The 26,657-nt window shown below is 39.7% G+C and overlaps 1 protein-coding gene across 7 annotated transcripts in view; it reads right to left on the bottom strand.

Moving 5' to 3' along the window:
* Positions 1-26,657, bottom strand: part of KLHL2 (kelch like family member 2) — a 51,174-nt gene that overhangs the window by 4,648 nt on the left and 19,869 nt on the right. For 3 of the 7 annotated variants that reach the window (XM_073001487.2, XM_073001486.2, XM_073001485.2), the window contains 11 exons: positions 24,204-24,325; positions 17,564-17,626; positions 15,167-15,329; positions 9,841-9,950; positions 6,397-6,513; positions 4,863-5,012; positions 4,073-4,190; positions 3,748-3,945; positions 3,097-3,198; positions 1,167-1,295; positions 116-256 (listed from right to left, as the gene is read on the bottom strand). In XM_073001487.2, coding sequence (XP_072857588.1) covers positions 116-256; positions 1,167-1,295; positions 3,097-3,198; positions 3,748-3,945; positions 4,073-4,190; positions 4,863-5,012; positions 6,397-6,513; positions 9,841-9,950; positions 15,167-15,329; positions 17,564-17,626; positions 24,204-24,325 — 1,413 coding nt within the window. The remainder of the gene's footprint in view (positions 1-115; positions 257-1,166; positions 1,296-3,096; positions 3,199-3,747; positions 3,946-4,072; positions 4,191-4,862; positions 5,013-6,396; positions 6,514-9,840; positions 9,951-15,166; positions 15,330-17,563; positions 17,627-24,203; positions 24,326-26,657) is intronic. The other 4 variants (XM_078376678.1, XM_020801952.3, XM_078376679.1 and 1 more) reach the window with 3 other exon arrangements.

The raw sequence follows: 26,657 nt of genomic DNA, 5'->3' as shown, positions 1-26,657 counted from the left end.
GCATGGTTATATAATCATACAATGCCTTCCTAAAAGCTGGTGTCTTCTCTCTATAATATATTATGTATATTATACACTATCAGCTGATACATTCATTATCAGCTGTAATACTTACCTGCATTTCTCCTACACATGTTCATATCTGCAACCTGCTTCCATGTATTGGTGCTGGGATCATACACTTCAACACTTTTTCTAACTAAAGGACCATCATGACCTCCCACTGCATATAGTAAGTTGTTTAAGACACCAACACCTACAAGGATAAAAAGTAAAACTGGTTAACAGTTAACCTGCGGGAGGTGAAATCTGTCTATTTGTGAAACAATATCAAATTTCACAGACCCTGAAAACTGTAAAGGGGGAGGGAGGAAATTACTCAGTCACAACAACCTAATCCAAATATTGAGTTTCAGACTAATAAACACTCATTATTGCTTTAGTGCTTTAAGTGTTTTAAGGATCTTCACACAATCAAGTTATCCTTACAGCAGCCCTGAAAAGCGAGGCTGGAACCTGTTCTCTTACATGATCGCATAAAGGCAATTGCACAAGCATATCTCACCCACTGGCAGACTCTCCATTGTGCAAACAGCCACTGATTGCTAAAACAGTCACACAACCAAGTTAGTGCAGGAGGTGCATCAGAGGGGGGAAATCCTCATCATGGCGCATGACCAACTTCAAAGTTGATTAGCACCTGAATAAGACATTGATCTACCTCAAAATCTTTATCTCCATACTGAGAATGAGCATATGAGGCTAAAGGTGACTCACTGAATGCCATCTAATGAGTTTATGAAGAGTTGCATATTGAATCAACGACTGCCTGGTTCACAGTTGGCTTACAGCCACTATGCAATAAAAAGCCAAAAATAGGGTAGCTTGTTAACAGATGATAGGATGTGGGTACTGCTGGATCCCACAACAGATCACACAAGCTAAGAAAATAGAAATTAGTGAGAATTAACTTTATACCTATATGCAGATTATACTTACCACGGTCTTCTTCAGAACACTGACATGGAGCAGCAACAGATCCTTAACATGGGCAACCACCTGCCCACATTTTATCAAGTGTCTTGTAACTATTGGTACAAAACCACCATGCATGCATTTTTCCATGACACACCTCAAGAGCTCTCATTTAAATTTTGCTTGCTCACCTGCTCCACTACGTCTAGTACTCATTTCTGCAACGTAGGTCCATTCATTTGTACTACAGTTATAGCATTCCACTGTACTAAGGCACTGACGTGATGCACCATCATAGCCACCAACTGCATACAGCATACCTGGAAATATGACCAAAATATGTATTCAGCGTAACTGAAAAAGAATAAAACTATTTAGACTACACAGGTGCATTTGATAATTTATGCTAATCAACATGTGTAATGCTGTAATTTTTGTTTTCACTCCCCTATTAAGCAGGGGCTTTCTGCTATATAAAAGTACCATCACTTTTAAGATGGTGTGTAGTCCTCCAGCTGTTGGGACAGCAACTTTCCTAATTCCTCACAGTTGCCTATGCTGGATTAAGGAGGAGTGCAGTCCAACATAGGGAAGGCAATAAATTTCCAATTCTTAATGTAAAAGATAGAAAAAATAGTGGAATCATTGTCTAAATCAGTGTATAAAAAAAGATAGAAAGCAAGTTATTTAGCAGGAGTGTTTTCTTTTCTTTCTTTTTTTTGAATGATCCAATCATTAAACTTTTCTTCTATCCATAAACAAAGCAACAGCAAAACATATTTATATCAGGGTTATAATCTCCAATGATGCATGATCCGAATTGTTAAAGAATTATCATTTGCATTTTTACAATAGCAAGTTTACTTTACAGTTCTATGGTTCTTTCATTGTTATAATGGAACTTATAAATAATGCTTCCTTATTTAGCAATGTCATTTTTTTCCTTATTTAATTAGAAGCGCTAAACAGCAGCCTTCTGTGAAAAAAATAGCTGTAAATAAATGGAGACTATGTAGAACACAACTTGAGAAAGCTGCTTCATCTTCAGTTTGGACCAAAACGTTTTAAAATTATAATTTTTAATCTTCACTTCATTTTTGTACCATAATACACACTAAAATCTCCCGCCAAATACAGATCAGTGTATTTACAAGCATAAGAAAGTAGTCATGGAATTCTTTATGGTCCAAAGTAATATGCATAAGGCTAAGAGAACACTGTGGACCCCCAGATATTGTTAGAGTACAATTTGTCTTAGTCCCAATTAGCACAGCAAACTGTTTGGGATCTTCCATCATTGGCTATGATGGTGGGCTGCTGGGAGTTGCAGTTTACCCACGTCTGGAGGGCCACACCTTCCCCAACCAGGGTATAGAGCAAAATTTGAACTTTGCAATAGCAGCTGTTGCTTAGCTTAAGGAAGTAAGGCAGAATTCTTGAAGCACTGGTGGCTGAAGAGAATCTCAGGCTTTGATACTACTTGATTCATTCCATGGGGGATAATGAAAGAAGACCCTAAAGAATCTGAGGGATGTGGACACATTTGAGCATCCCTTGGACAACAACAGCTCTCTGCTGGCTGATCCTTCCACTCTGGAAGCATCAATGGATTGCTTCTGACAGAAACAAAAACCAATCTTCATTCTATAGGATGACTAACCTGCCCATAACTTTAAAAGATGCTGATTGAAAGTAAGGCAGCTTTAACAAGACTGTCCAAAATTAAAATCATTTTCTCAAAAAAAGTCCAATAATTTTTTTCATTTATTTACAAAAGCATCTGGAAACCTAAGCTTTTAAGAAGAGGCAATATTTATCTGAAGCCAATAGAAATGAACTATCTTTGATGCTGATTTTTATAACAAGCGATACAATTCTAATGAAAGCTAATAAATAAATGAATGAATAAAAAATTAGGGTGAATAGGAAATTTAAAATCCAGCAGATGGCACTGCTGAATCTAACACAACTTTCAAAGAATAGGTTGCATGCTGCATTCATGAAATGACTAGTCTGCTTTATAAACTTTGCTTCTTCTGCATATATACTGCAACTAATATTTAACATTGCCAAGAACAGTATATCACACAGACAACACACTCAATTTACTCAGGATCTTACCTCCAACTACACCCACACCAACACTACTTCTCCTTGTGTTCATTGGAGTCACATGAAACCATTCATTAGTCTTCATATTATAGGCTTCTACTGATGATAAACCTGTAAGAGGACAGAATAGAAAGCTTGAAAGGATGAAAATATTACTCAGCCTTATTTTCCCATGAATGATCAATATGAATTATGAACACTTTCCTATTCAGAAAAGAAAGGCGTATCATTAAGCTGCTAGCAGAACACTGGACTGCTTGACTTACTCAGTTGAAATACTGTGTGAACAAATGTACAGATGCACTCCCATAGAATGAATTTTATACATAATGTAGAGTAGGTGCTGGTATAAGTGGAGGACTTTTTCAGTTGAAAAAGCAGAATTAAAACATGGTGAAAAGCAGATTTAAAAGAAGGGAACTTTCAGAATAATTCAAATGCTGAATCTTTTACGGTGCAAATCTAAACAATTCAATCCTTTCAGTGGGTAGTGTCTTCTAAGAGGTGTTTCTATATTTTAAAAAAAGCAGCATGTCCTATAGGTGTTTGAAGTATTATCTTCAGGGAAAAGGGCTAACATGAACCATGGAACTATAAGACCAGCTCCTTAAAGGAAAAATCCAAATAGCCAATGGACTATTATGAAAATATTATATGTACCTGTACTCCCATCAAATCCCCCCACAGCATACAGAAGCCCATTTAATACAGCAGCTCCCAAAGTGCTTCTTCTGTCTTGCATATTAGCCACACTTGTCCACTGGTCCTTCACAGGATCATACGAGTCCACTGTGCGAACCCTCAAGGAGCCATTGAACCCACCAACAGCAAACACAAGACCATTCATGTATACCACTCCTGAAAGAGAGAGGATATATATATACTGTATATATTAACATGTCAGTCTCTCCAAACTGTATTTGAAAGTCAGAGCTATCTGCATTTCATTCATACACCATATACATTAAACGGTTTTTGTAGCTACCTGCTCTGCATCTTCTGGAAGGCAGCTCAGCAACCTGATGCCATCGTTCTTCTTTAAAATCATAACACTCCACACTGCGAATAGCTTTTGGTGCTTGTCCTCCAACCACCACCATCAGCTTTCAAGGGAAACAATATCCAGTAAGCAACCAAACTGCTTGTTCCCATGAATATACACAGCCACTGAAACAGTCTTTGTTCTCACACCATCAAGCAACATGATAAAGAAAAATTACAGGAGACCTATGACTCCGTATTATCTATCGCCACAAAATGGCAAGGCTGCAAATGGCTTAAGCTGAGCATGAAAACGTAGGTGTAGATGCAAACACAATCCCATCATATCTGCCTAACACTTCAGAGGGCAAAGGCAGAGAAAAAACATATTTTAGGGCCATGTTTAATTTCCTGTAGGGCTCTTTTCTTTTGAAGCGTCTTCTTCTGAGGATCTTCTTAGGAGACTGAATCCCACTACCAAGAATATCCAATGATTAATATAGAACTCAGGAGATGTCCTTCAAGTTCAGTAAGTTTGCCACCACCAGCTATTTGGGGTTCATGTTCAACAGCACAGTTCAAGGGTTCCCTGTTCAGTGGTCACCCTTGCATATTGTCCATGTGGCACTCTAACTATACATGCAGCGACACTATTTCACCAAAAGGTTGGAGTTCTCAATGACTGATCAGATCTCCCTTGCAAACCTGCACATCAATCTTGTCTGTTGCAACTGTAACTTCTGCATTAACTTCTCACAGAACACAAAAAAGAAGCCAGTCATGATGGACCTTACCTTTGGAAGACAGGCTGGTGTTCTCAGCCTTGTCCGTGTGGTCTTCATCAGAGCTCTTTGCTCGAGCGGCAACAAGTGATACTTCATTGCTTCAATGAGGTAATCCTTGCACGCACTGCTATTTTTAACAAGTGCCTCTTCTTCAACCCTCTGTGCATTGTAGACACATTAACATGGCCTTAGTAAATTCCGCTATGCATGTGAGCACTGGCTAATCTAGTTTGGTAGAGCTTACGGTTCCTGCATGAATTATCTGCATTATACCAGACTATTTGCATTGTTCAGTCAGAAATTTCAACATAATGTTTTCCAAGGAATTTGAATCAAATGAAGGCAAACTAGTTCAAAAAGGTAGATGCTGGAAAAATAGAAGCCAAAACACAAAAGCAGCACAGAAACCATGCCCTAGCAAAATATGGAGCCAATTGATTAACTCTACTTGTTCATGTTTGGCAATTGTTATTTGGAATTTTATTCTATAAAGAGATTATATGATCTGTTATGCAAAGATAATTTTCAATATTTTTTCTGCAATACACAGATATAGTTAAGTAATTAACTCAATGGAAACAAAAAGATATACAAAGAAGAATGAATATTGCTTTTTATTATTTTTTGCTAAGTATTTCTAATATGAATATATGTACACACAAAAATTAACCTTTTTAACAGAAAATGGAGACTGCACACACCAACACACATTGAACCAAAGTATTCTGTTCCAGTAAACTGCAGATTCAGAGAGCATTAAACAAAACCATGTAGATATTGTTTCAATTTGGAAATTTTGCTAGTCAGACTATTTCAGTTATTCCTCAGTTAAAGACATCACATACATACTGTGCATTAAATATGTTTAGTTTCACATATGCCAAAAGGTCCACAGGAGAAAAAAGGGGGGCAGATTGAAGGTTGGGTACCTTACCCCCAGGACCCCCCCAGGCTGCACTACCCCTCAAAAGGCTGAAAAATAACGAGAATGTCCAAAAATTAAAAACTCAAGGCACATGTCATCTTGCTTTTAGTTTCACGGAGGCTGTATTTTATTTTATCACAAAGTTACCGCTAATTATATTTTTGTGCCAAATTCTTTCCTGACAGGGCCAGCGGAGTTCACCCAAATGTCCTGAAGCAGATGCATGTATCTGAAGGTGTGCATGTGTGTGTGCGGTGCGTCTGTCTGCCTCCCTCCCTGCCCATCTTTCCTATACTCCAAGACCATGAAATCTAGACATCAAACTAAGGACCTTAATAGTTCAGCCCTTAATAGCTCATACTGTTATTCAACTGTTGTTTGTTATTGTTGCATAACGGTTGTGTGGCTGTCATCTCATCTCATTTGTTCTTGTTCTTCATAATTTTTATCATTTTCATCAAAATAGAAAAAAAGGGCACATGGAAAGGCAAAGTCCCCCCCCCTCTCTGGTTAGCTGTCCTTAATGTGGTCAGTTACATATTTGATTTCATTACTAGTGTGTGACCATTTGTGTCATTATTATTTTTTTGTTAAAACCTTCATTTTTAAAAACCTTACTTGAACCAGATATTCTCGGGAGAGCAACGGTAGACGAACGTGTTCCATCAGCCGTGCCATGAGCTCTTGTCGCACATCTTTGTCATGGTTAACCCAGGCTATCACTGCTTCAAAAACCTTCCAAAATATAAAATGCAGTATGAGTTTTGCACACTTTTCCATTTGGGCAAATTCACCCAGGTCCCATTTTGTCAGTGAAATCCTCCATTCTGGAAGAGAAGGGAATTTCCACCAATGGGCAGTACAACAACTAGAAAAAAAACAGTTTGGGAGCAGACAGAATTGCCTTGCCCCACACCAAAGTCGGACACAAAGCGAAGCCAGAACTATTGTCATATGCTGACTGATCCACAGCGACACCTGCCTTTTTTCCAAGGTAAAAGATACTAATTCTTGAAGAAGGTTAGAAAGAATGTCATGCCAAAACTCCTTCTCTGAGCAGAGCCAGCCCAAGGCAGTTTGAGGTGGAACAGCAAAGAGAACAGTTAGCAACAGTATACATATAAAAATGTGCATCAACTTACTTCAGTCAATGGGGGAGCACATAAAAAGGCATGGAAAATCTATAACAACAACAACAACAATAATAATAATAATAATAATAATAATAATAATAATAATGTACCATCAAGTCAATTCTGACTCATACTACCCTTTTCAGGGAAAGAATACTCAGAAGTGGTTTACCATTTCGTTCTTCTGGGGGTGGTTCCGTGACTGTGCAGCTTAGCTTGCCCAAGGCCACACAGGCAGGCACACAGGAGGCACAGAGAGGAGGAATTGAACTTCTAACCTCTGCCTTTGCAGCCAGATGTCTAAGCTGCTATGCTGTCTTTTAGTAAAAATGAGTACCGAAATAGGCATGAATTTCTATGTGGTAGGAATAAATCTCACAACCAAACATGGAATTGGGACAGGATGAAATTGCCAGTGGGATTCTGAGGAATGCAAAGAAAAGGAAACTGACATATATATCCTTATTTCAAGATGATAATGGCTCTTCTTAATTCTCAGTGACCTCATTTGGGCAACAATCCCACTGGCACATGCAACCCGAGTTTGAAATTACTGTAGAAGGATTTTACATAAAAGCTCCCATGCTAAATGTTTCTGCAATCTAGATGGATGCTTAATAAAAAATTCAGTTCAACTTGCAATTTGGGTACTAAACAAAATCTGCTGAGGATTTAGTTAAGGGATAAAAGTCACGCAGCTCTAAAAGCGGGCCGAGATGTAGGCTGACAGTACTGCCCTGCCGCCAAGTCTCAGAATCGGACTACAAGGCTGAAGTGAGGTGTCAGCCCTTACTAAAGGAAGAAACCCACACAGAACTAGGGCATGTGGCAAAACAAAATGATCATAACAGTTTCTCCATATGTCGAAACGCAGCACATGGTTTGCTTAACCTACGTCTTAGCCCACATTCAGTGTCGTGTGATGTTGTCTTGTGTTGCTATTAGCATTCAAGTAATGATGTCATCTTTGTATCCTTTTTTTAAAACCGCTGCGGACACATTTGGTCAAAAGGCAGGCTTAAAAATATTTCAATTAATGTAAAGAAGTTTGACAGGACAGCAAATCTATAATAAGCAACATTCAGAGCCAAACCAGAGGTAACGGTCCCTGGCTCATGTTTATTTTTATCCCCCAAAGCTAAAGACACAAGATTTAAAATGGAAATCAAGTGCACGGAAAACTATGTCAAAGCCATGCCTTTCCTTATGCCTTTCCTTCCTCATTTCCCAGCTTCCTCTCTGTGTTGAGCTATTTTCTGTTGCAGGGCCCAGAGAAAGAAAGAAAGAGTGACCCTGTAGCATCAAGCTGCAAGATACTGCAAACCTGCAGAAGACCTTCTCCTAGTATGTCTTTTCCTCTTAGCGAACACACATATATACGAACATGAATACTTTATTGCTTTGTAGCTGATCAGGTTATATGCAAGGACATAGATTAAACAATCATAAAATAGTATTTGCCATCGTGTGCAAGTACATATAAATAAACATAAAAGGCATAAAATGATAAAATAATAGTAGTAAAATGTAACAGCATTCTCAACGAAAAAAAAGGGGGAAAAAGAATTAAGATGTGAGATTAACTTGAAGAATTTATGAAGCAGGCAGTAAATTCCACCTTACCATGGCTTGTTTAACAAATTTAGCAGTCCTATAGGATATATGTAGTTTTTGCCAGCTAGCAAGAACAGGACTGTGAATGGAGGGGAAGTGTTCTTGATCCCAGATGTTAAGGGCTTTAGATATTGATCCCTCAGATATGCGTACAGAGAACATTCTGTTAGAGAGTGTAACATGTTCTCCACTACAGAGCATCTTGTAGGCCAATGTCTGTCTGTACCAAAGGATCTAGGAGTCTTGGTGGACCACAAACTGAACATGAGTCAGCAATGTGATGTGGCTGTCAAGAAAGCCAATGCAATTCTTGGTTGCATCAATTGGGAGTATAGTGTCTAGATCAAGGGAAGTGATAGTACCGCTCTATTCTGCTTTGGTCAGACTTCATCTGGAGCACTGTGTCCAGTTCTGGGCACCTCAATTCAAGAAGGACGTTGACAATCTGGAATGTGTCCAGAGGAGGGCAACGGAAATGGTTAAAGGTCTGGAAGCCATGTCCTATGAGGAGTGGCTTAGGGAGCTGGGAATGTTTAGCCTTACAAAAAGAAGGTTAAGAGGGGACATGATAGCCATGTTTAAATATCTGAAGGGATGTCATGTCGAGGAAGGGACAGGTTTGTTTTCCACGGCTCCAATACACTAGGACAAGGAGCAATGGTTTCAAACTACAGGAAAAGAGATTCCACCTGAATCTCAGGAAGAACTTCCTGACAGTCAGAGCTGGTTGGCAGTAGAATCTGCTTCCTCGGAGTGTGGTAGAGTCTCCTTCTTCGGAGGTTTTTAAGCAGAGGCTGGATGGCCATCTGTCAGGAGTGCTTTGATGGAGTTCCTGCATGGCAGGGAGTTGGACTTGATGGCTCCTGCGGTCTCTTCCAGCTCTGTGATTTTATGATTCTGTGTTGGTCAATGTAACATCCCTGAATCACTTTCAGTTGCAACGAGTTCAGTCTGCACCTAGTTAGCAGTTGTCTCAGTTCATGTGAGCTAATAAGGGATAAATAAAGAGGCAGCTTTCGAAAAGGTGAGGAAAAGCCTTTGTATATCCTATTGGACCGGCAACAGACTACAGATGCCATGGTAGGCTGGATATCAATATCATATACTCTTTTCATGTTATCTTCTCAGGCAAGCTCATATCCCCTCCTATGGAGGTAGGCTGAGGAGTAACCCAGCTTTGCTATGATTGTGGACATCTTAGATGCCCAAGAGTTCTCATTTCTTCACAGAGAACACACACATGATGCCTCTGCCATATGTTATTTGGTCTCATGATAATCCAAATCTGCTTCCAACTTATGGGGAGTTACCTTACCTTTTCCTCTGATGTGATCATCAGTTTGTCACTAGATATTAAGCTGCACACTTGTTCTATACCAAGATTCAGAAATTCTTCACTAAGTACAACCTCGGTAAAGTGCTGTTCTGTTTGAAAAAAAAAATCTTTATAAATATACACACAACTGTAGTATCACCATCAGATTTTTCAAAAGCCGATGTTACAAAGATTCAATACACAGTACAAAGTTTTCACTCAAACATTAATGACTCTGTATATAGATGAAACTGTCCAGTGTATTCTACAGTACAGAACACAGATTCAAAAACCAGCCAATTTTGATTAGTGCACAAAAATAGAAAATATATTTTGCATGAAATATGATATTGTTCCTGAATTGAGAATGTATAAATGGCAGTAAGATCACTGTTACAAAAGATGGCATAGCATTAAAGAAAAAGGATTCGCGAACAGCAAAAGTTGAAATCATCACGGTACCAGGAAACGAAGCCTAGAAGTCAATAGGTAGCACCCACAAGTGAATTACTGTTATTTTGTTCTCCCTTCCTTTTCTCTAAAATATATTCAATGCATGCTACAAAGCCAATTTAAATAAAGATTTTTTAAAAATCCTAAAAGGCAGCACTAACGTATCATATATATAATCAGCTGTTTTAAAAACAAGTGCTAGTTCTGCTGATCAAAACATCTAGTGTCATATCCGTAACACAACAATATGAGATTAAATGTTTTGAAGCAACTGAACTAGCAATGGTTTTTAACGGCTAATTACCTAGTAAGACCTCACTCAAACAGAAGTGGTCAAATCACCATCTAACAACAGAAAGGAGGAAGAGACGGATGGGAAGAATTCCACAGTCTCACAATTTGCCTCCTACCCTCCAGTGCGTTTTTAAAATCTCAATTTAATTTTTTTTTAATTGGATTTTTTTTTGCCAATTTAAATTTAAAAAACATTTTTATTTAAATAAAACAGATTTTTAAAAATCACTGATTTTTATCCACCCTGCTTCCCACCATTTTTAATGTTCTGATCCTTGTGCTGATCCTTTTGGAGCTAAAACAGCACAATTAGCCACAACAGGGAGATACCTAAAGATGTGTTGTAGCTTGAAGCTTTGTATGGAAAACAAACAGTAATTCAACAATTTAAGAAGGATCACCGTCTTAGGCTTTGACTACACGGGCAAGCTGAATTTGAGCAATTGGGCTTTGCTGTGACTTGAGTTGCAGCCTATTTGACTTTTCTATTCAGATTCAGTGATCACATGGAGACCATGGATTGTTTTGGTCCCAGTGCCCACCATGGCCCCTCAGTCCTATGTAGTATGATCCACAACATAGCCCCCTCTTCTTTGATCTCGCCCTCTGCTACTCCCTGGTTCTCCTTTTATGGTTCACTGTAAAGCTGGTGGGCTGTTTAAACCATTGCATGGCTTTAAGGAAAAGGAACAGTTTGCTGAAGTTCTCCACAATGTGCAAACACCCATTCACATACCAAAGAAACATAGTAGTGTGATGTAGTTCATCACAGTTATTTCTATTTCATATTGATTTTAACGTTTTTTTAAAAAATCTGTGCAGAAGTGATCTAGTGCTAAACTAATATATCAATGCAGGGATATGGTGAATTAGCACTAAACATGGTATTTTAAATATATATATCAGGGTGACTAGGGAGAAAGATCACAGGGATGGGGGCATTTCCATTGCAAAAACATCACGCCTAGCTTAGGACATCACCAGAATACCAGCCAAAGTCATGCCCCCCTCCCAACCTTCTGGAGAATGAAATAACCAATCACAATGGGTAAAACCTGTTCAAATTGCTCTGGATTGAAAAAAAAAAAGTAGAAGCCCCCCAGTGGTAGGGGGAAAAACTCGGCTTCAGAAGCAAAAAGGGCCAGACTGATTTGAATTGGCCATATCATTTGATCAGTTTTCAAAAAACTGAATGCATCCATTTACTTCTGCAGCAAATTCTGCACTATTTACATAGGTAGTTGCAGCCTTAGGTAGTGAACCTATTCACACACACTAGTACTGGTCTCCATGAGTTTCTGTAGCAAACTGCCTATTTTACAGCATCAAGTTTTCTGTTCCCCCTCTCCACCTCATACAAGCTTTTCAATGGGGGGAATATAGGACATTTGAAAAGGCAATGCACTCACTGATCAGCTGCCTGTCTAGAATACAGTCGGTTGCCCAGGAGACCTCGTTAAGTATATGCTGTATTCTCTTCTGAAAAGCAGCAAGCGCTATATGAATTATACTGAATAAATCCATTTTAATACAAGGTGAAAGGGAAAGGGATTTTTCTGCCACTTTGACATATTTCATCTTCTAGGACCATGGCTGGGCTGAATGACAGAGCAGAGAGTTTTCCCAAAGAAACTGGCTCTAGTGTTTCCACCAAACTGTAGCTTCCGCAGGGAACGGCAGCCAAGGATAACAGGAAGACTCTAGCAAGGCTGCTTTACACTCTGACTGTTTTAACCACTGAATCACTGATATGTTAGGAGCCAAGTTCTCTCTTTTTTAAAAATAATAATAATCAAACAATGGCATTACTGGAAAAAAACTGATTTACAAAGAAAACCTTTTGCAAGGCAAACACAATGTTGTGTTACTCCATTCTCCAAGTATTCTTATTTACTAAACTAAACCACAAATACAAAGAAGTATAACAAAAACATGTGCTGACTTCTTCTTTATACTTCGTACTTCTGCTTACAGAAGTCTTTGCAGCCAGTCTTGTGTGTTCAGAGACGAGGCTCACATTTCCTCTTTGTCCCAGTGTGTGTTGCTAGGTATAATCTGATACCTCCACACTTATACTGACTCATCCACTCCGCAATCTCTATCTTGGGACTGAGTTTTAGGTACAAACCTCACAGCTATCAGATTGGCTGGATTTTAGGCCTTCCATGTTTCTTCTCTGTCTCAACCATTTTTCTGTACATCCTAATGTGATGAAGTTTTGGGGATTTCCGTAGCTTGCACACTTATGTGGAACTTTACTGGGTCTCAATGAAGGATTTGTATTGTGGTTTGTCGTCTTGTGCTATTACAATTACATTTGGTTTTAAAAATAATTGCAGGTCATCAAGTGAACTCTGACTTCTAAAGACGTTTTCCAGCATTTTCTAGAAATAAAGCACTCGCAAGTGGTTTACCATTCTTTTCTGCTGGGGTGTCGTTAGGACTCTGCAGGTTGCCCAAGGCTACACAGGTTGGCTCTTCTCCTGGGAGGCAGAGTGAAAAATCAAACCCTCAACCTCCGGCTCCAGTCAGCGCATTTGGATTTAGAGTTTTGCAAATCAAAATAGTCTTCGCCATGATATTTTGAGTGCTTCTTTGGGAATTAGGGCTGTTCTTTGGCAGCAGGTCAACCAGCCAAAGATCTTTCCATCATAGATTTCATAAGCATATAATTAGGAATACTGTACTATTTTAACACAAGATTGGCTGCTCCATTTAATAAGTAAAAAGGGGTCTAAAGTCAGCAAAGGAGACGCAAACGATTCATCTGCTTGATTTGTGTATTTAAGTAATATATTTGAGGAGAAAAACCATAGAAACAAGAGTTTAAGCATAGCAACAGAAGCTGTTGTTCAAAAACAGCACTAGGGGCTGATTTGCCGAACTGCTTGGATTTGAAGGCTTCTTCATGGGATTAGACAATATTTTCCCGAATCCAGATGGGCAGGGTAAAAAATGGTTCAAATAAATAAAATAAAATAAAATTTAAATGCTACATTCTAAATTGCTTAAATTGGTAAGCTGCTGTCTATCCTAGGGATCTTCAGAATCAGAATATTATCATTTGCTACCAGGGCTTTTCTTCAGAAATAGATGCACTGTTCATTTATTTAGAATAGTCTTGTATTGCCCTTTAATTCACTGAATGCTCAAGGCAATGTATAAATAAAAAGAATATATTCTTTTGAAGTGAGATTCAAGATTAGAGGCAAGCTACATCAATGTTTGCCTAGTCTGGCCATCATGGCAAAATACACCTTTCTCTTCCACTACCTGGTCCATCAAGGCAGCACAGACACTGACAGCACATGATACCAGTTTGGCCAGGCTCTGTGGACTCAGGTATTTTTGTCATCCATCTCTATAGGCCAAGAAGCTTGTCAAAAGGTTACCTACATCTTTTACTGGACAAGTCAGTAATATAAAATCCAAAGAAAGAAAGGGCAAAGAGAGAGAGGAGGGGAGGAAAGAGGGAGAGAGCGAAAGCGAGCAAGAGAGCATTTCATTTTTGAATGTCTTGGTCATAAATACAAGGATGAAACTGTTATGCGTTGTCTTCTCAAAGGAAGAACAGCTTAATTTATATAACCCTCAAATTTGAACGTCTGAGAAAGTTTTAGTGATTCTAATAATGTAAATATGAGTGTTTTGAGTATATGAAAAGAAAACAATAAAAGGGGGGAAGATTGGGGGATTTTTCTTCAAACTAAGTTTAAATATAGATATCTTAAATGGATGGTGTTAAACGTTTCTGCAGTAGGATAAGGAAGCTTTTAGTTTTTAAAGTAAAAGCATTGCCAAGCATCACAGGAACATGGATATGCAAACACACGGGTACTAACCAGAGAAGGTTGCAGTTATTCTTGCCTCTTGATCAGAGATGCGGGTATTCATATTCAAATACCCCCACACAGCTGGATGTAACAAGGGGCCGGCCTGTCCACTCATGCGTTCCGCTGCTGCCCCCCCCCCCCCGGGCTCTGCTCTCCCTTCAAATTGCTCTGGAGCTCACAGTCAGCTATCCACTTGTCAACATGGCAGGGAGACTTGTCTTCCCTCCTTCTGCCAGGACTGACTAGCTGACCGCAAGCTCCAGAGTGATTGGAACAGAGAGTGGAGCTGGTGGCGGCAGCAGACTCATGAGTGGACAGTCTAGCCCCAGGGGGTTGGACCCTTGTTACGTCCAGCTGTGTGGGGGTATTCGTATACCCCCATCTCTACTCTTGATAGATAGTGCAGTAGCTACAGTTAACCTGCAAGATCTATCTGCCATTGCAACATTGCTGTCATTCTGAATACAAGGATTTGGTAGCCTGGACACAAAGACTTGATGTTTATGCCTAGTAATGTTAATGTATCTTAAGTTCAGCTTTTGAAATTTACTCAGTTTTCCAGCTGCCTTGTGGCCCATCTCTAGAACAATATGATAGGGCAATCAGTTCTAGGACTATTAGTATCTCCCAACCTTGTGGTTTAAGTTTTCTTTTGCAAAGGCAGCACTGAAATACTTTCCGATTAGACAGAGTTAGAAGCAGTATCAGTCTGATCAACTTATTTTTAGTGTGTGTGTGGCACTTGCCTGCATATGTGTTGGCCTTGTTCAGAAGGTCTGTGCATGCATGCATATCAGCAAAAGCACGAATGCCCAAACAGTTGACAGGATGAAGCTGGGTTTCCAGAAAGTCAGAGCAACTCTTCTTTACATCCTGCAACTGCAACAAACTAGCTGCCGGGAGAAGTACCTACAACAATTAAAACTAAGTGAGTTCATGCAGTCAGTGTTATTATCAATTTCAAAAAGCACAACAACAACAACAACAACAACAGTGGAAAACTAGACATTAGAAATGTTAGAATTCATGGAGTGACTATGATGGATGGAACTCTGCATATTGAAGCCATCTCCTTACTGTACTAGCATTTTAGGAAGCTTGCTATTAGTCAGTCTAAGGAAGCCCCTATTATACAGAAGTTATATTACAATAAATATCTCTATTTATCATATGCTTCTTTATTAGCTTCAGAAACTTGCTCAGCTGACCAACACTGAATCAATGGAGAAAGACAGCTACCCACTTGTTCACTGAAGTTACAGGGTGAGTTCAGGATCTGCACACAATACCTTATCTGTCTCCTTGCTCCTTCATTCATGTTCATTAATGTGAATGGGGAAACCAGTTGAAAGCTTAACGTTTACTTCACTTCCTGCTTCATCTGAACTGGGACACTACAGTTAAAGTCTTTCCAAAAATATAAGTTTTGGACATAAATATTAAACCATGACTGTGAAATCTGCCTTGTTTGGCAGCTATTAGTCACAGTTTCTCATTGCATGCAAAAGCTTCTCAGGTGGATTCACAGATGCATTAGGTGAAGATAACTGGTTGAATATGAGCATACCATCTGTTGTACAATTAAACATGCTATCTATTGTGCCATCAAATATTTTCCAGGTAAATCTCAAGACAAGAGAGACTAAATAACAAATTTTTCGCAGAAATGTTGAGCTAGGTTAAAAAATAGGAATTTTACGTATAATATTCAGAGCCTGATTTGTTCAATCCTGATTACTATTTTATAAGTCTGGGGTTCCTCTCTCCCGCCCCCATTCTACTCTTCCCCTCGCATATCCATTTTAATTTGTGAAGACATAATAAGGATATTCACTAATAAGGATATGCATAAAACACAAAGGCAACATAATATTGATTTTCTTCTTGTAGCAATGGTTTCAAATCATGGAGGTAGGAACAGGAGAATGATATATCACATGTTAAGTGCATAGCTTTTCAACTCCAATAAAGGTTCTAAAAGCCTTTGTCTAAGCCCTTCCAAAAAGAAACACATCACCAGAATAACATTTTTCTTTTTAAAGTTATGCCCCCAATTAATTGCATGTCAGAAGCTTAGAAAGGATATTTGACAGCCTGTCATTAGTACTATATTTGGATGAGATTGTTTGGGTAAATAAATTAGATAAGGCTTTTGTCAAATTGCAAAACACCCAGTAGTAGAGTCATAGATCTAAGGTGAATGTGGAGCTGTTCCATATAACATTTCATAACATGGGATACGTTTGCATTCAATTCCTAAGATTTTTTAATACCTTAGTATTAGGCTACCCTAATACTTTACTATTTCTTGAATGGGCACCAGACTGTCATAAAAGCCTTGAGGCAGAGTAGGAATTGGAATCCACTCCTAGTCTTACACATCATCTGCGGTTGTCTCTGCTCTTCTGTTCTGTCACCAATACATGTATGTTGCACTTCCAAATTTAAACATAGAACCAATGATGGTTAATTTTAACCGAAACAGGTTTGATTAAAGAGGTACAATTAGTTACCTAGTTGCTATTATAATTCACTCCTCTCCAGGCAATGATGGATTAAATATAATGCTTTTGGGTTCCCATGTGTTCACTAAACCAACACAGAACTGCAGAAATGCCTCAAGCAGAAATACTTTGTGTTCGCACAGCTTGTCTTTCAAGAAAAGCATGAGTCAAGACAAACAGCTGTAGTGGTGGGTGGGTGGCACTGGAGAATGCTAAAAATATATGTTGACATCTGTAGCACAAAGCTAAAACCCAACACTTTACATGTCATCCAAGAAAGCTATTAGCACTCATTCATTTTAAATGCAAATCATTTTTGGGACAAGTTGTTACAAGCGCAATGTCTTTCCAACATGACTTCACTAGTGAATTTCAGGTCTGCTTGACGTTCAGGCCGTGTTGTTGATAGAGGGAGCTGATAACCTCTGCTACTGTTTTCAAGTTTGTCCAGCAGTCTCTTCTTCCTTACAAATACTTAAACCTGCTGTAGTTCCATAATATACAGTGGTGCCTCGCTTAACGGCAATAATCCGTTCCAGGAAAATTGCCATTAAGCGAAAACATGGTAAAGCGAAAATAAAAACCCCATTGAAACGCATTGAAAACCTTTCAATGCATTCCAATGGGCTTAAAACTCACCGTCCAGCGAAGATCCTCCATACGGTGGCCATTTTCGCTGCCTGTATAGCAAGGAATCCGTCCCTAAACACAGCGGGGAGCCATTTTAGTTACCCGGTGGCCATTTTGAAACCGCCAATCAGCTGTTTAAAAATCATCGTTTTGCAAAGAATCGGTTCCCGAAGCAGGGAACTGATAATCGCAAAGTGAAATTCCCCCATTTAGACCATCATTTTGCAATCACAATTGCAAAAAGATCGTCGTAAAGCGGATTCATCGTAATGCGGGGCAATCGTAAAGCAAGGCACCACTGTATAAAGAGGGCATGCAATATGGAGAGTTCCACAGTGTACTCAATTCAAGAGATCTGTCCCAACGTTTTGAATTAATCCCATAACATCACTGCCATGTCAGTAGCCCTTCAAAACCTTGGGGAAAAAATGGGCCCACAAAATGGCAAACTGCGGGAGCCTCTTGGAAGGGACAGGATTTGCCATTGATTTCTTATTACATCTGATTTTAGCAGAAAGCCAGTCGCTTCTGCCTTCAACCACCTTTGGCCTAAAACAGGCTCAGAGAGATAAAACTGGCAAATCACTCCATTCATATATGTCTGGGATGCAGAGACTTGGCATTTGGGCACCATTTCTCCATATGAGAACTCTTTGTAAATAAGCTGATTACTTCATGGTTTAACTGAAAAAACTCTCAAAACTACTACCTTTGGTCTCCAAGGTTCAAGATAACAGGTACGTGAAGCCACTTGCATCTAATTTATCTTACAGCTGCTTTTGAGACAAATCTTTGTTTTGTACAGGCATATTGCACTATGTTTTTTTCCCCCAGTGAGAAAGACCCCACTGAAAATCAGCCTTCCTCCAGCAAGGTGCTCTTTGGATATACCGTGTTGACTGTGAGCAAAAGGAGCAATGCTTCAGCATATCTGGGGAATGCTATGTTAAGGCAGGCTGTTATGTTTTGCAAAACACATTTATGCTACAGGCGTTACCTTACATTATATCAGATTCTGTACTCTCAGAGGGAGTATGAAAGCAAAAGCCTTTCTGTTTTTCATATTTCATAATGTGTGCCTTCAGGTGCTACCTGTTCACCTCCCACAATCACTTTCTTGATACTTGTAACGGCTCCAAGAATTTAGATTACTAGGAACATACTAGATAGCTCAGTGGTTTAGGTCTCTGGTTGTGGAGCCAGAGGTTGGGAGTTCTTCCCACTGCGCCTCCTTGACAAGAGCTGAACTCGTTAATCCATAGGAGCCCTTCCAGCACAACAGTTCTAAGATTATAATATTATAATACAGTAATATGATGTAGTTGGATATTCTGTAACTGGTGGCAAAGTGGTTGCTTAGTAAATTGATGCCCAGCTTTAAGCTCCAATCCTATACATTGGGAGTAAAGCTCTCATGAATGAAAGGGAACTCACCTTGGCATAAACATATATAGCACTGACCTATAATGTCTGGCAGAGAGGAAAACCCAGTAGATAATATATAGCATTGCTGTTTCCTTTTCCTTTTTTTTAAAAAAAATTGTGCCTGCCCATTTATTATGATCATCATCAAAGGCCCTCCACAACATACCTAATTACAGTACAGTGGTCACTTATAAGGAAAACTTTCAAGCACCTACTCTGACACCATTTCAGCACCAGGCACAATTTTTCACTTCCTAAATTCTTTCAGTTTAATTTGATCTGTTTCCCTCTATGCTGACTTTATTGTCTACGCTATTCATATTGAATTAACGTTTTTAGTAAACATTTACATGTTTGGGAAATGTGTGTATTTTGTTTTTATCTTAGTAAAATTTTGTTTGTTTTAAAGATGTGCCAGTAAAATGGGTCTTACTGTATCTATGAGACACTCTGGCAGTTTATGAAGATCTCAGTATAAATCCATCTAGAGGAATAAAAAAATAACACATCCCTGTCTGTCAGAGCCATTGTTTCAAGACATAGATCTACAAAGTTGGCACATGTACTAAAAGGCCTAGGGGATGTGAACCTTTGGGTTTTAATATGCACTAGTAACTTTTAATGTGTATATGCATATTTGAAGTCTACTGCATAGTATAAAATCTACTGTATTATCTTCATTTACTAGATGGCAGACATACTGAATCGGGCCCATTCCAGTATACTATAGATGTTTTAAATTCGAAAGATATTAGGTGTTAATAATACTTATTGATGTTGATAAGTGTGATTAGGCAACAGCTTGAGACATTTTGCAGCGTTGAGTGAACATTTGGTCAAACAGTTTGTTAGAAATGCTACATGCTGTACTAGATAATGAGCTGAAAGATTCTGGCAAAACCTACTGAACAACAGGAAGGAGATGTAATTTGCAGTACAAGAGATCATTAGGTCATTAGTAATACCTATATCACTGATATACCCAAGAGTGGAAAGTAGTTGCCTTCAGGGAATTGTATCATATAACAAAGCCTCTAACATTATGAGTGACAGCCCTTTAATAAGCACAGAGTGCAAACAAAGAGCAGCTATACAAGTATTTGAGATGAGAGTGGGGCATGAATTGCAAGGTTTTGCAAAGGGAACAGGTTCCCCAGTCTACTATCTGCAAATGGAATATGAGCCACACACACCCCTTGATTTTGCAGCTATAGCGCCCCTGGCTTCTATAACTGCAGCCACATTAATTCTTCACTGAATGCCAGCTTTGTGTCTCACTTAACAGCAGGACATATTTTTAAATGTTTAACTGTGTCACATTAAAATTTCACAAAGTACCATAATGACACAGATTAACCAGGCACGGACAGGGTTTTACATCTAGTTCACTTGTTCTGAGAAAAAGCACTGCCTCTTTCCAAGGCTTCCTACCAAGACACTGCTGAAGCAGCAAGGAGGAATCAAGAACACCTTCTGGGATGATGTTCAACCTAAGTTCTTCACAGGTGATGTACATTGGTGGCATGCTATATCATTGTATCTTTTTCACAACTAATGATTCAACTGAGTTGAACGGAATCAACTGACGTGGATTGCAACTGAAAAAAAATCTTTGATTATTCCTGATTTTGACACCACTGGTTAGGACAAAATACCAATACACAGAAAATATCAATTTAGAAAGATGACTGAAAATCCATCCAGAAATTGTACCCCAGAACACTTATAACTCACCACCATCACCTACATAGCATCGGCATGATATTTCTTTTGCTGATTTACATTGTTGGCGCTTTTTTAAAAATCCAGGATCCTCTTGCACCATCCAGAGAGTGGAATGCTTCACCCACAGTGTTCTGTGATTGATCACTTGCCAATATGAAATTAGAAGTTCATCCTCGTTGTTTTCAGCAGGCCTTACACTTGCATAACAAGGTACTGGATACCTCCTTGTACAAGCTCCAAAAACCCAAAAAAGATCCACTAATCAAGGAAGGAGAGCTGCACAATGGAACATGGCAACAGGATTCTGGCTATACAAACAAGAGCTCAGGGCTTCTGTTTCGAAACAAATTCTGCTAATCACATTAGTACACAATGTCACATGAAGCCAAGTAAGACAAAAAGCAGGTAGCACTACCACCACTCTGATAATGCTTTGCCATCACTGTCAGAATCAGGACAACTCCCCCCCTTGCTGTGTATGGATTAATTCTTTACTCTGTTACTCTGTTGCATAATTCCTTCCTCCCAAAAATACAGCACAGTGGCTCTCTTAAATGTTTTATGAAAATGTGCTTCCTATAGTGGCTCAGTTCTAAACACAGAACATTTGAGTGTTCCACTTCTTAACACCAGTAGCTATTTTTTTTAAAAAAAATCAATTTAAATTTTTAGGTGATTGTGGTTTGTAAACAGCCCAACGAACCAGCCTAACGAAAAGTTATTTTCATTTTTATTGGCAATTCTAATTTGGACCTGATTGTGGTCTGCAAAGAGTTCCACCAACAGAACTGTCCAATAAAAAGTGGCATGGAGGACTCAAAAGGTTTTTAGTATCATTTATATAGTTTTTGTCGACACCATTAAAAAAATCCTATCAAAACCAAGTGTTTTAGGGGGATAAAATCTCTTCTGTGCTCTGTCTGTTAATGCTATGTGCTGTCAAGTTGCATTCCACTCATGGCAATCCTAATATGGTCTTCAAGGTATGTAAGGTATTTGAGGAATAGTTCTACCAGTTCTACTCCACAGTAAGTCTGCAATACCAAGTAAGGATTTTAACACAGTTCTTTTCAACCCTAGTCCATCACTCCATCCTCTATATCATGCTGGCTCTTAGCTCTGATAAACCGTGTCAGATCCACCAATTTGCACATGGATCCCTCCTTTCACCTGGAGGATTCCACATAACAACAGATGAGGTGCACGAGTGAGAGGCATTGGCCCCCTCTTTCCATGCATCACTCATCTCCCGGTAGATTCTCTTACCCAGCATATTTCATTTACCTAGGCAGACTTCCAGTATTGGAGCTCAGCTCAAGAATAAACATGGGTCCAGGGAGGCTACACAAAGGTAAGCCATGTACTCTTTGGCTACTGAATCAGCAAAATAGCTTCCCTGCCTTTCAATGTGATAGGACAGATAAGTGTTTTGATTCCTAGAATTGTTACCACTGTATGCAGTTGCTCGCAAGACACCACATGACAACTCATGTTGAAAATATGAAGACCTGTCTGCTACATAGATATATCTTTAAACATCTCTGAAAGCAAAACTGGTTATCAGCTAAAAGCTGACTAAATGAGTTGTCATGATCACTACTGTGTTAGCTTATACTAAGATTCAAATGGATGCTCACGAAAAAATTATTATAGCACCACATGAAGCTAAATGAAAAGTCTGGACAATAACATAAATTAACTTCTAAAAAAAGAGTTTGTGGTTTTTTTTTTTTTAAAAAAAGAAAAATGGCAGACACCATCACATCCTGTGAAACTTTCCATTATAGCTAAACACTGCAGTTGGCCCCAGCAGTCAAATAATGGCATTAAGACTTCAGTGGAACTTGAGTACTGCAAACATTGAATGGAATACACAGAAAGGTTGGTAAGGTGAGAAACCAACGTTTACGAAGTGAAACCCAAGTGCCTTTAATCACTAGAAAAGGTTGATCTCTTGATTTCTAGTAAGCTAATTCCTATTGCTTTAAGCTGCAGTCTGCTGAAAGTTTTAGAGGTTCCACAGAGGAAAAGAAAATGGTATCAAAAGACTCAGCCCCCTCATATTGAACAGAAACAAACAGCAGGCCAGTTGCTTCATATCAGATTAAAAGCCAGCTGTGTACTTGTATCTGTGAATCCCTCTCTCCCTATCACCAAGTTCGTGGCAGTGAACACTTTAGGGTTCAGCTTCTTCAGCTCACTTTTTAAAAAGTAAAATAGAACCCCAATATTTCTGTCTCTCTGATATGCAGAAAGCTTTGATTTATTCCAATTTTCCTGCCAGTGCATAATATACCATAATCTACAGGGCATGATGAGGGAACTTCTTGGGGGCGGGGTAATGACATTGGTTGGTTACATCCTCTCCAAATCACCAGAGCCTAAGCACACATTCTGCTATAACAAGAAACAAAAACAAACAATACCTAGGATCCTGAGGAGGTGTGCAAAAAAATAGGGGGGTGGGATGTTACCTGCCTCTGTTCTAAGTGCATCTAGTTTTCATTTGAGAAGTTTTCACAAAGCTTTACATTAGGAATCACTTGATTTACATCAAGTTTTAACAGTAAAAATGATAACTCAATATTGGTGTCTCTATAGTTGCCAATGCAGTCCTCTTGAACCTTCTCCAACATACAATTTTGTTTAAAGCTTTCATGCAAAACAATCCAAAACAGAATCGACAGGCATAACATCAGCTATTCTCACTCCATGAAGGATGTCAGAAAGATACAAGTGAGCCTATGTTTTGTTTATTATAGTAATCTATAATAATAATCTTAGAACAATAGCGCTGGAAGAGGCCTTATGGATCTTAGAGTCCAGCCCCTGTCAAGGAGGCACAGTAGGGAATCGAACTCCCAACTTCTGTTTAAAAAAAAACTGAGCTATCTATCAGTTCCACTTGAGCTCCCTTTATTTAACCAGAAAGCATACTGGCTTTGCTACACCTGATCTTCCAACAAATAGGGCCAGTTCTGCCAATTAGACAGAATGAGGTGGCTGCCTGAGGCTGATATGTTTTGTTGACAAAAAAGGGCAGCAAGTGGTTAGGCTTTTTAAAAAATCATTGTCGTTTTTTGTGGTGGAAAGAGAGAGAGATGCTTGAGGGAAACAACACAGCTCCACTAATCTTGACCATTATGCACTTTGACTTGGCAGGAGGGGGTGAGCTGCCATTTGCTGCTTTGCACAAGGCAGCAAAATGTCTTGGGATGACCCTGCTTGCAAGTATTTGCACTGATTTATACCTGAACATATTATGTTTTCATCTGAGTCTCCCAGGCAAGCACATTCAAGATCAGTATCCACTATTTTTAATTGAAGAAAGCTGTGGTATAAGATCACACAAATGCTACTAAAAGGCACATCTCCTTCTTTTGTGACTAAGAGGCTAAAAATAAGCATCATTACCTTCACAAGGTGGGGGAGCTCTCCCAACTACTTGTCTCATGACACAGACTGACAGAAGATGAGCTGACAGAATCCTCCCACTCACCTGTACATTTTCCTCTGTCACCTGAATTTCCCCAGTGTAAACATATTCAATGAGCATCTTGAGGGTCCAGCCATCAACTTCTTTTATTCGAACTCTCTTTGCTTGACTCTCGCTCATTTCACCTGCAACATACAGTTGGGTCACTCTGTTCATTTCATCAGACACTAGCCACAGATGCCCGACCTACTTCAATTCATCACAGGCAGAGTTTGTCACAGAGCACAAAAACATGGCTTTGTTAGAGACAAAGGAAAAGCCAATTCTGCAGGATAATGCAATGTAGTTCAGTGTCTCTCTCTCTGAAGAGACAAGGCAAAGTGTATCTCCCTGGAAAATAACAGCCATGCAGTACTGGGTTGTGGGTGAAAAAATCATCAGATTTAGGTACACCTTCTGTTCTGATGGGCCTTTACACACCTGAGTACCTACCAAGCTTATACAGACTCTGGAAATGTTATATTTTTGAGAAGTTTAGTCCCCAAAAGGAACATTTATGAGCTTTGGTTTATATATACACTCATAACGCCAGGGCTAAAAATTTCTCAGGCACACAGAACTCAGCATGTGATATCACACATGGGGAGAGAAGCAAAAGTATTAATCAACAAAGGGAGTCATCAGCAATTTGATGCAATTTGCTTTAGCGGACTTATGAAAAGCCAGCAGAAGCTGTTCTAGAAAATCCCAGTGTCACATAAGGGGATTAATATTAGCAACATAAGACTCATCATCTCTCAAAACAATTTCACCCCTGGTCAGCAAAGATGGAAAATGCGGCACTGAGTGTAGAGGCTGATATGGTCACTGTAAATACTGTGGTGCCAGCTTGGATTCAGAATATGTCCCCAAGAGCCATGCCTCCCATAGTGTCAGACATGGGGAAAGTTACTTTTTCACACTGTTGCTCCCAGAACACACCAGCAAGTGTGGCCATTAGCAAGACTAACTGGAGTGTTCTGTGAGTCATAGCCCACAGCAATAACTTTTCCCATCTTGACACATTTCAGAAGATGACATATTTAATGAATGTTGCTCAGCAATGAGAGAAGCCCCCAGCAGCTTGTAAAATCCATAGCAATCCAGAGTTCTTGCATTATAGAACAGGATAGAGTATCACACCAGGAATGTAAGATAAGGGAAAAAAATCTCCTCCCCAATATAATTACTAAGCAGATAATGAGGGTAGTCGATGGACACAGGGGCTGTACTTCCTGAGCTGAAACTTCTCTTCCAAACTCTGTATCTACTGACACCCCACAAGTGCTGACACACCTCCCTGGAAACTGGTATGATATCAGAGCACTAGAAGATAAGGGCAGGCAGAAGGTAACATTGTTGTGGTGGTTTTGCCTTTTCAAGTGTACGAGGGGGCTGGTAAGTATTGAACCTTTCCCAGAAAAAATGAGGTAGGAAGCTATAAATTGCAGGGTGTATTGGCCAAGTTGTCTGTATTCAATGGTGCAAAAATCAACTACCTATGATTTTAACTTATCTGTCATGTTCAGGTCCAAAGTGAACATGGCAGCACCTCCGGAAAAGTTCAATGTGGAAGAGCATAGGACCATAATCAAGTTCCTGTTTCTCCAAGGGAAAGGTGCAAAGGTGCATGATGAAATGTCACAAACTGTAGGTGACAGTGGCCCTTCATATGCAACAGTTAAATGTTGGGTTGTCAATTCTAAAAATGGCCATTTCAGTGTTGAAAGTGAGAAACCCAGTGGAAGGCCTGCTTCTGTCTCTGTGCCTGCAAATGTGAAAGCCACCCATGACATGATCATAGACGACTGCCGAATATCAGCCAAAAGTATTGCTATATATCTGAGAATATCATGTGAGAGAGTTGGTACCATTATCCACAATGACTTGGAAATCAGAAAGCTGGCAACGAAGTGGATCCTCAAACTTTTGACAACCGAACAAAAGAGGAAACATGTGGAGTCATCAGTGGCTGTTTTGGAACATTTTGCAAGAAATGAGTCAGATTTCCTGGGCAAACTGGTAACTGGTGATGAGACATGGATCTACTGTTATGATCCTGAGACAAAGGAACAGTCTAAAGCACAGGTGTCAAAAGCAAGGCCCGCGGGCCAAATCCGGCCCCCCAGACCTCGACTGATGGCCCACGGAGCCGCCGCCAGCCTTGCAGCCTCCCCCCCTTTTTTTTCAATGAATTTACTCCGTGCCTGCACAGAGTAAATTCATTGAAAAAATGGCTCAAGTTAATAAGGCTACGTCCTCCTTCCAATTGGTTGTGGCGCTGTCACTCCTTTCCTTTCCTCTCCCTCCGCCCCCCGCTCCCCCTCCCTCCCTCCCTCCCGTGCCTGTTCCTCGCTCGCTCTCGGCCTGAGGCGAAAGCCGTTCCCAAGGCCGCGCGAGGAGGGGGCTCCGCGCCGCCTCTGTCGCCCCGAGGGGAAGGGAAGGGAAGGGGAGCGGTGGGATTTCCTGGCCGGGCTC

The sequence above is a fragment of the Pogona vitticeps genome, chromosome 5 (assembly GCF_051106095.1).
Source record: "Pogona vitticeps strain Pit_001003342236 chromosome 5, PviZW2.1, whole genome shotgun sequence".
Classification (NCBI taxonomy): domain Eukaryota; kingdom Metazoa; phylum Chordata; class Lepidosauria; order Squamata; family Agamidae; genus Pogona; species Pogona vitticeps.
This window is presented reverse-complemented; position numbering and strand designations above follow the sequence as displayed.